This window comes from Rhinoraja longicauda, chromosome 1 (genome assembly GCF_053455715.1).
Source record: "Rhinoraja longicauda isolate Sanriku21f chromosome 1, sRhiLon1.1, whole genome shotgun sequence".
Lineage (NCBI taxonomy): Eukaryota > Metazoa > Chordata > Chondrichthyes > Rajiformes > Arhynchobatidae > Rhinoraja > Rhinoraja longicauda.
In genome coordinates this window covers 107,338,784-107,349,609 of record NC_135953.1, presented here as the reverse complement: position 1 = coordinate 107,349,609, position 10,826 = coordinate 107,338,784, and the positions used below count along the sequence as shown (strand labels likewise).

General features: G+C 45.3%; 1 protein-coding gene across 1 annotated transcript in view; it reads left to right on the top strand.

The window, feature by feature from the left end:
- Positions 1–10,826, top strand: part of polr2b (RNA polymerase II subunit B) — a 47,221-nt gene continuing 36,395 nt past the window's right edge. The window contains exons 1-3 of the mRNA XM_078404111.1: positions 1–176; positions 4,585–4,811; positions 9,439–9,511. Coding sequence (XP_078260237.1) covers positions 4,787–4,811; positions 9,439–9,511 — 98 coding nt within the window. The 5' untranslated portion in view covers positions 1–176; positions 4,585–4,786. The remainder of the gene's footprint in view (positions 177–4,584; positions 4,812–9,438; positions 9,512–10,826) is intronic.

The following is a 10,826-nucleotide window of genomic DNA, read 5'->3' as shown; positions in this document are numbered from 1 at the left end:
GGCGCTCCCTCCTGCATTGAGGGGCAAGTGTGCAGGAAGGAACTGCAGAGGCTGGTTTATATTACACCGAAGATATAGACACAAAAAGCTGGAGTAACTCAGCGGGTCAGACAGCATATCTGGAGAAAAGGAATAGGTGACGTTTCGGGTCGAGACCCTTCTTCAGTGTTGGTCTGGTAAGTAAATGACAGAGTGATGTCCTGAGGACAAACCAGTCAAATGAATGCGATGCAAAGGAAGGTGACACCAAGAGTAACAAGACTGGGCAGACACAAAAAAACTGGAGTAACTCAGCGGATCAGGCAGCATGTCTGGAGACTGGGTGACTTGAACTGAAAGGCTCTAATCTTTTCAATCAATCATGATAAAAGGAACATTTCTGAGGATAGCAAAAGTTTTTTTAGGTACGTGAAGAGGAAAAAAATAGTCAAGGCAAATATGGGTCCCTTGAAGACAGAAGCAGGGGAATTTATTATGGGGAACAAAGAAATGGCAGACGAGTTAAACCGTTACTTTGGATCTGTCTTCACTGAGGAAGATACACACAATCTCCCAAATGTTCTAGGGGCCGGAGAACCTAGGGTGATGGAGGAACTGAAGGAAATCCACATTAGGCAGGAAATGGTTTTGGGTAGACTGATGGGACTGAAGGCTGATAAATCCCCAGGGCCTGATGGTCTGCATCCCAGGGTACTTAAGGAGGTGGCTCTAGAAATAGTGGAAGCATTGGAGATCATTTTTCAATGTTCTATATATTCAGGATCAGTTCCTGTGGATTGGAGGATAGCAAATGTTATCCCACTTTTTAAGAAAGGAGGGAGAGAGAAAACGGGTAATTATAGACCAGTTAGTCTGACATCAGTGGTGGGGAAGATGCTGGAGTCAATTATAAAAGACGAAATTGCTGAGCATTTGGATAGCAGTAACAGGATCATTCCGAGTCAGCATGGATTTACGAAGGGGAAATCATGCTTGACAAATCTACTGAAAGTTTTTGAGGATGTAACTAGGAAAATTGACAGGGGAGAGAGCCTTCGACAAGGTCCCACATAGGAGATTAGTGGGCAAAATTAGAGCACATGGTATTGGGGGTAGGGTACTGACATGGATAGACAATTGGTTGACAGACAGAAAGCAAAGAGTGGGGATAAATGGGTCCCTTTCGGAATGGCAGGCAGTGACCAGTGGGGTACCGCAAGGTTCGGTGCTGGGACCACAGCTATTTACGATATACATTAATGACTTAGATGAAGGGATTAAAAGTACCATTAGCAAATTTGCAGATGATACTAAGCTGGGGGGTAGTGTGAATTGTGAGGAAGATGCAATAAGGCTGCAGGGTGACTTGGACAGGTTGTGTGAGTGGGCGGATACATGGCAGATGCAGTTTAATGTAGATAAATGTGAGGTTATTCACTTTGGAAGTAAGAATAGAAAGGCAGATTATTATCTGAATGGTGTCAAGTTAGGAAGAGGGGATGTTCAACGAGATCTGGGTGTCCTAGTGCATCAGTCACTGAAAGGAAGCATGCAGGTACAGCAGGCAGTGAAGAAAGCCAATGGAATGTTGGCCTTCGTAACAAGAGGAGTTGAGTATAGGAGCAAAGAGGTCCTTCTACAGTTGTACCGGGCCCTGGTGAGACCGCACCTGGAGTACTGTGTGCAGTTTTGGTCTCCAAATTTGAGGAAGGATATTCTTGCTATTGAGGGCGTGCAGCGTAGGTTCACTAGGTTAATTCCCGGAATGGCGGGACTGTCGTATGTTGAAAGGCTGGAGCAATTAGGCTTGTATACACTGGAATTTAGAAGGATGAGGGGTGATCTTATTGAAACATACAAGATAATTAGGGGATTGGACACATTAGAGGCAGGAAACATGTTCCCAATGTTGGGGGAGTCCAGAACAAGGGGCCACAGTTTAAGAATAAGGGGTAGGCCATTTAGAACGGAGATGAGGAAGAACTTTTTCAGTCAGAGAGTGGTGAAGGTGTGGAATTCTCTGCCTCAGAAGGTTCGTTGGATGCTTTCAAGAGAGAGCTGGATAGAGCTCTTAAGGATAGCGGAGTGAGGGGGTATGGGGAGAAGGCAGGAACGGGGTACTGATTGAGAGTGATCATCCATGATCGCATTGAATGGCGGTGCTGGCTCGAAGGGCTGAATGGCCTACTCCTGCACCTATTGTCTATTGTCTATTGTGTTAGTATTTTGTACGATATCGAAGATGCGTTGAAGGTTATGTTTTATATTGAAGATTATTCTGCATGATAGGACACATCCTTTAAAAATTGTATTCTATTTTGTCCTATCTTCTAAACGTGGGAAGCAGGATTTTAGCTCAAAGATGGACACAAGGTGCTGAAGTAGCAGCGGGTCAGGCAGCATCTCTGGAGAAAATGGACAGGTGACGTTTCGGGTCGGGACCCTTCTTCAGTCTGATATGGGGGGGGGGAAGAAAGGAGAGGCAGGACAAAGCATGGCAGGTGGACGCAGGCCGTGGGGGAGAGAGTGGGGGTGGTGTTAGGCAGATGGTTGGAACAAAGGACAGAGTTTAAAAGCAGAAGGTGCGAGATAGACAGATTGAAGAGTGAAGCCACGGTAGAGTTGTTGCCTTACAGAGCCAGAGACCCGGGTTTGATCCTGACTATGCGTGCTGCCTGTATGGCGTTAGTACGTTCTCCCCATGAGAAATAGGTGTGGAGTTGTTAGTGGTTACCTAAAATTGTTTTCTGATTGTCGGGGAAGGGGAGGGGAGATAAGACACTGCCTGACCAGCTGAGTTACTCCAGCACTTTGTGTCATATCATATCATATCATATATATACAGCCGGAAACAGGCCTTTTCGGCCCTCCAAGTCCGTGCCGCCCAGCGATCCCCGTACATTAACACTATCCTACACCCACTAGGGACAATTTTTACATTTACCCAGCCAATTAACCTACATACCTGTACGTCTTTGGAGTGTGGGAGGAAACCGAAGATCTCAGAGAAAACCCACGCAGGTCACGGGGAGAACGTACAAACTCCTTACAGTGCAGCACCCGTAGTCAGGATCGAACCTGAGTCTCCGGCGCTGCATTCGCTGTAAAGCAGCAACTCTACCGCTGCGCTACCGTGCCGTACCGTACGCTACCGTACCGTACCGTGCCGTGTCCTTTTACGTAAACCATCATCTGCAGTTTCTTCTTTCTACAATTAAAAGATAGTCGGCAATAACATTATAGGTAACCTTGCACCTCATCCTCATATTCTTGCACCGTTGCCTCATGGATTGGTATCTTCAGTTGCCTGAAATCTACTTGTGACAATAAAGTACCATTGAACCATTATTTCAGACACTGAACACTCGATCTTCCATGTGCATAATATATCTCGGGCATTCATATAAAGTACTATCGGAACTCAGCAGGTCTGGCAGTATCTGTGGAGGGAAGGGACAGATGATGTTTTAGATCCGAAGAAGGGTCCTGACCCAAAACATTATCTGTGCAGTTCTTCCACAGATGCTGCATGAGCCGCTGAGTTCCTCCAGCTCTTTATCTTTAACTCAAAATTCCGTCATCTGTTGAAGAGACTGGAGATGTGGGTTCATGTCCCACTATTGCCATTAACTTTTTAAAAGACACTTGGTCATGTACATGGATAGGAAAGATTAAGTGATATGGGTCAAACATGGGCAAATGGGATTATCTAAGATGGGGCATCTCAGTCAGCATGGATGAGTTGGGCCAAGGGCCTGTTTTCTTACTTTACAATAGGTAAAGCAAAGGGGGAAGATACTGAGTGAAAAATATAGTTATCAGCATTGTATTGTATCAGATACAAAGACAAAGTGTATGGACTTTACTTTAGACTTTAGAGATACTGCACAGAAACAGGTTCTTCGGCCCACCGAGTCTGCACCAACCAGCAATCACCGCGTACACTGACACTATCCTACACACAATTTTTACCAAAACCAATTAACCTGCAAACCTCTTTTTATTCACAAAATGCTGGAGTAACTCAGCAGGTCAGGCAGCATCTCGGGAGAGAAGGAATGAGTGACGTTTCGGGTCGAGACCCTTCTTCAGACTGGCAAATCTCTACGTCTTTGGAAACCGGACCACCCCGAGAAAACCCACGTGGTCACAGGGAGAAACTTCGTACAGGCAGCAGCCACAATCGGGATCAAACCCGGGTCTCTGGCTCTGCAAGGGAACAACTCTACCACTGATGAAGGGTCTCGACCCGAAACGTCACCCATTCCTTCTCTCCAGAGAAACTGCCTGTCCTGCTGAGTTACTGGTTCTGGTTGATTACTGCGTTGAAACATCTCATAAGTGGTTATCTCGCGCAGGTCGGAGTGAGTAGAGTAGTGATCAAATTTTGAAGTGGGCCTTTTTGACCAAGTTGAGGAGATCTAGTTGCTAAATCCCCTTTTTAAATGACTTTAACTTCGGGAGCATCCATCATTTTTTGGGTCTATCTCCGCCCGCAACTGACTTGATTGTAGTTATATATAGCACTATCAGATCTGATTCGATAGCAACGTTTTTCCACTGTACCTCGGTACACGTGACAATAACAAACCTGAACCTTTGTAGACTTCATGCTTCCCACACATCACGGCGGACATGTTGGTGGAGGCGACTGCACATGCGCACAGCCGAGCTGAGCCGGCGGCCGAGGCGCTGCTGGCGGATTGAAGCTACGCCACGCGTGGAGAGGCACCAGTGAGCGAGCGACGTCGGTCGTTTTCGGCCGCTTTTCGACTGATTTCGGGCAAACTAACACCGCGATATCAACATGTACGACCCAGAGGAGGCCGAGGGTGAGTGTTGCATTTGAACTTCTTATTCCGCGGCTGCATTTATGCGTGGCAATAAGGAATTAAAAAAATGGCGCAGCGACCGCCGTCCCGAGCACCAGCAGGGCAGGGTGAGCGGCGCAGCCGAGGCCTCACTCGCAGCAGAGACAGAGACGGGCACAGGCCAAAGTCTGAAGAAGGGTCTCGACCCGAAACCTCACCCATTCCTTCTCTCCCGAGATGCTGCCTGACCTGCTGAGTTACTCCAGCATTTTGTGAATAAATCGAAAATTACAGGCCAAAGTCAGCTGGCGCCATCAATGGCAATCAGCATGCAAACACAAGCTGGTAGCTCCTAATCCCTGGTTTAATGTTTACTGACCCACAGAAACAACGTTTGGCTTTAGAAAAAAACGAAGAATTGCACTTGCACTGCATTTTACATCCCATTTCGGAGCTTCCAAATCGTTTCACAGTCACAGATATGCAGTCAAATGGAGGAAGAGGCAACCAACTTGTCTAACGTGACAACAAGCTGTCTCTCACAGCATTATTATGATGATAAAGTAATGTTGATTGGAAATATGTAGAAGTCAGCATGGTTGTGTGAAGGGACGATCTTGCCTGACGAGTTCTTTGAGGAAGATAATAGCAGGACAAGCAGAGGGGAGGCTGTAGATGATGTTTACCTAGTCCTAGATTTTTAGAAGGCCTTCGATAAGGTGCCGCACGTCAGGCTGCTACGGAAGATGAGAGCCCATGGTATTAAACGGAATGGCAGAAGGCAAAGAGTTACAATAAAAGGTGATTTTTCAAGTTGGCTGCCAGTGATTAGTGGAGTTTCACAAGGGTCAGTGCTGGGGCTGCTTCTCTTCACGCTGTGTATCAATGATTTGGATAAGGGGATTGAAGGCTTCGTGGCCAAGTTTGCAGATGATGCCAAGATAGGTGGCGAGGCAGGCAAGGACTCTGCAGAAGGACTTGGATAGGTTATGAGAGTGGGCAGAGAAGTGCAGATGAAATTCAGTACAGCAAAGTGCAGAGTCAAACATTTTGGTAATAAGAATAAAGGCGTAAATTATTTTCGAAATGGAGAGAGAATCCAGAAATCGGAGGCGCAAAGGGACTTGGGAGTGCTGGTGCAGGACTCCCAAAAAGTTCAATTGCAAGTCGAATCGGGAGTAAGGAAGGCAAATTCAATGCTAACATTTATATCAAGAGGACTGGAAAACAAAAACAGAGATGTAATGCTGAAACTCTGTAAAGTGCAGGGAAGGCTGCATTTGGAGTACTGTAAGCAAATGTGGGCCCATATCTGAGGAGGCCTGGCTCTTGTAAACGAATGATTCCAGGAATGAATGGGTTAACATATGATGAGCGTTTGACGGTACTGGGCCTCTAATCGCTTGAGAGGGACCTGATTGAAACTTACAGAATAATGAAAGGCATAGATAGATTGGATGTGGAAAGGATGTTTCCACTGCTGGAAGAGTCCAGGACCAGAGATCATAGCCTCAGAATTAAAGGGCACTCTTTTGGCTAGGAGGTGAGGAGAACCTTCTTTAGTTAGAGGGCAGTTAACCTGTGGAACTCATTGCCACAGAGGGCAGTGGATATTTTTAAGGCAGAGATGGACAAATTCTTGATTGGTGTCAAGAGTTATGGGGAGATGCAGGAAAATGGGATTAGGAGGCAGAGATCAGTCATGATTGAATGGTGGAGTAGATTCGATGGGTAGATTGGCCTAATTCCACTCCTTTAACTTGTGAAGAAAAGAACTGCAGATGCTGGTTTAAATCGAAGGTAGACACAAAATTCTGGAGTCACTCAATGGGACAGGTAGCATCTCTGGAGAGAAGGAATGGGTGATCTTTCGGGTCGAATCAGTCTGATGAAGCTCTCGACCCGAAACGTTACCCATTCCTTCTCTCCAGAGGTGCTGCCTGTCCCGCAGAGTTACTCCAGCATTTTGTGTCTACCTGTAACTTGTGAATTGGCCTAAACAATGGGAATAACTTTTTTCTACAAAACACCATTGAGTTTTATTTGAGTCCTCAGAGAGCAGGCATGAATTTATTTGAACTTGTAATGTGAAAGGGTATCTCTTAAATGAACAGTTCCTTACTACTGGAGCATCAGCCTAGATTTACACGCTCAAGACTCTGGGGTGAGACTTGAGCCAGGACCTCCTTACATGGTGTTAAGAGTGCTGCTTGGTTAAAGAACGATTCCCCAAAACAGATGCTGCCTGACCCAAAGAGTTCCTTCAGCAATTTGATTTTTGATCAAAACGTTAACAAAATGCTGAAGGATGACATCATCGACAGATAACACTTCATGTTGAAACATTTCTTCATGGTGAGGCTCACCAAAATGATGTCTGTCCATTTCCCTCCATAGATGCTACCCGACCACCTGAGTTTCTCCAGTGTATCATTTTTTTGCTCAGGATTTCAGCATTTGCAGTCTCTTGTGTCTTTAATAGGATCCATTGTGAAATTTGTGGAATAATGCTCAATAGCCTTTTTGTGTTGAAAGTAAAATAACTGCAGAGGCTGGAAATATGAAATAAAGACAGAGAATGCTGGAAATGCTCAGTAGGCCATGTAGCCTTGATGCCTTCTTGAGGCAGCATCTCAAATAAATGCTGAGATGGGCTGTTCCCATTATGGTTGTGTTCACAACTCTGCAGCCTCTTGCATTCTGTGCATGGGAATTGCCATGTTAGGCTATGATGCAACCAGTCAAGATACAAAGTACAGTGCACCTGTAAAAGTTTGTTAGAATATTCGGTGACATGCTGATTCTCCTTAAACGTCTAAGAAATTTGACGCAAAAGCATGCCTTCTTCACGGTCACATCTATGTGCTTTGCCCAAGACAGGTTGTCCGAGATGGTGACGTACAAGAATTTGAAACTGCTAACTCTCTTCACTGGTTGTGATGACATTGTGTGAGATACCACTCAAATAGGGCTTCTCTCATTCCTGTCGCACAGAGGCTCTCTTTGATTTCCTTGCCTGCTTTGTAACCTTTGGAGCCACGTCCAACTTAGTCACTGTGGACAACTGCTCTTGCCCTACCACCATCATTTGAAAAGACTAATCAAAATAGTTGTAATAAGGAACTGCAGATGCAGGCTTACGCAAAAGGACTCAAAGTGCTGGAGTAACTTAGCAGGTCAGCCAGCATATCTGGTAGACATGGATAGGTGCAGTTTCAGGTTGGGATCCTTCTTCAGCCCCACAGACTGAAGAAATGTCTTGATCCAAAACGTCATCTTTTCATATTCTCCAGAGATGCTGCCTGACGTGTTGAGACATTCCAACACTTTGTGTCCTGGTCAGAACAGTATCTGGATAAAAATACTTATGCCCACTGAGTTGGCTACTCATAACTCCCGCTATATATCTTTAACGGTGTGTGTGTCCCTGCCAAATGATCCATTCTCCCGAGGAAAGCAATCTATAGTTTATCTCTTCAAATCACACCCCAATGTGCCTGAAATAGCTACAAACTCCAAAAATTGAAGGTGTTGTGCTCTTGTGGTACCAACTTCAGAGTGAATGCTTCCGAGGAACATTTTTCTCTGCACACCTGTGCTTGTGCTTGTGCCTGAGTAATTGAACTGAATAGTCCGTTCGTGCTGCCAGATTCTATTAGATACAGTGAACTCAAAATCATTAATCCAGCGATTAACACCGACCAGTCTGAAAATAGGTCCATTGTGATGCTGATGTTTTTTAGAAAATCAATCTACTATCCAAATAATTTCTCAGGTTTCAGGTAGCTTTGTGAGAGGAATTGGTATAGCCATTGAGAAGTGGAATGATATTTGAGTAGGAAGGAACTGCAGATGCTTAAACCGAAGATAGACACAAAAAGCTGGAGTAACCTAGCGGGACAGGCAGCATCTCTGGAGAGAAGGAATGGGTGATGTTTCGGGTTGAGACCCTTCATTCTGAAGAAGGATCTTGACCCAAAACGTCACCCATTCCTTCTCTCCAGAGATGCTGCCTGTCCCACTGAGTTACTCTAGCTTTTTGGGTCTGTCTTTGGATATAATATTTGCTTGGTTTACCTGGGATAACCTGAGTGCAGAGAGTAATGAAATTCTGATTCTCGGAGGATGGTGGTAAATACCATGAAAAGAATAAATAATTTAATGCAATTTGGAATGCATTCTTTTTTATGTAATGTTCTGACCAATTTGCTGTTGAACTAGAAGAATACTTGCCCTTCCTCCCCATGCTCTACTTTTACTACTCCTCTCTTTTGTTAAACCCCACCCCTCCAGCTCATCAACCTCTTTTATTTCTTCATTTTAAATATATTTCTCATCTTTCACCCACTCCCGTAACTTGCTATCTCTCCTCTATCACAGAAGTAGCAAAATGTCACATTTTCTGTTTGCCACTGATCCGTATGCTACCTATGAAATTGTACTGGACGTTGATTTATGTCTGAGTTTATTCTGCTTTTAGTAGATTGAGTACTTTAAAATACTGTGCCAAATGATAGTCATCGAGTGATAGTGTGGAAACAGGCCCTTCGGCCCAACTTGCCCATACTGGCAACTTTCCCCGATAACTTTCTGTATTGATAGAGAATGGTTCCTGGGATCTTGCTGATTGTTTCTAACTGATTTCTAGATACACAATATGATGAGGATGATGATGAAATTACGCCTGATTTGTGGCAGGAGGCATGCTGGATTGTTATCAGGTAAAGATATGGGCATTTTAACTTTTATCAAAAGAAACAGATAAAATAAATGCATTAGTACAGTAGTAAACTGCTCACATTTGTTGAAATTATGAACTACCAAGTTATCCTTTAGCCAGAGCAGCTTTACACTGATGCTTTGACTGCTTCAACTAATCATGCAATTCGACAGCTACATGGAGTGATTTGGCTTGGATACTCAGCTCTCTAACTTGTGACAAAATCAGCACAGAATTATTGAGGATGAGTCTTGCGCGCTCTTCTACAATAGAATGATTATCACCAATATTGCCTCAAGTTAAATCTGCTGCCATCTCCAAAATTGTATTTTGGTCTCTACCAGTCCCCCTTCTCTTGGACCCCCCCCCCCCCCAGAACGGCCTTCTACCCTCTTCTAGATCTCTTTAGTTCTAACTGTCGGCATGTAATCAACAGTCTCAACTTTTCCATTCCCCTTACCTACTCCAACCTCACCCACCCTGAACGTACAGCCCTCCACTCACTCTGCAGCAACCCTAACATTATAATTTTAAAACGCCAACAAGAGAGGTGACGTGGTAGTCTGGCACGCTGACCTCTACCGGGCTGAGGCCAGGCAACAACTCTCAGACACCTCCTCTGACTTATCCTTGGACCATGATCCCACAGATGAGCACCAGGACTTAATCTAACATCATTACTGATTTCATCACTTCTGGCTGTCTGCCTTCCACAGCATCCAACCTTATCGTTTCCCAGCCCCGCACAGCCTGCTTTTACCTTCTCCCCAAAATCCGCAAACACAACAGACCCATTGTTTCTGCCTTCTCCTGTCCCACGGAAATGATTTCCATGTACCTCGACTCCATCCTATCCCCCCCTGGTCCAATCCCTCCCGACCTCCTATGTCCAAGATACCTCACATCCCCTTCGTCTCTTGAATGGCTTCTGCTTTCCGAGCCCCCACTCCCTCAGCTTTATTATGGACGTTCAGTCACTCTACACCCCCATCCCCAACCAGGAAGGCCTTAAAGCCCTCCGTTTCTTCCTCGACCGCAGAACCATCCAATTTCCCTCTACTAACACTCTACTCCGCCTAGCGGAGCTGGTCCTCACCCTCAACAACTTCTCCTTTTACTCCTCCCACTTCCACGTCCAAGGCGTAGCTTTGGTCAACCGCATGGGCCCCAGCTATGCCTGCCTCTTTGTAGGGTACGTTGAACAATCCCTGTTCCAGGCGTGCACTGGCCCTATCCCTGAACTCCGTTACATTGATGACTGTATCAGTACTACCTCCTGCACCCATGCAGAACTCATGGACTTCATCAACTTCACC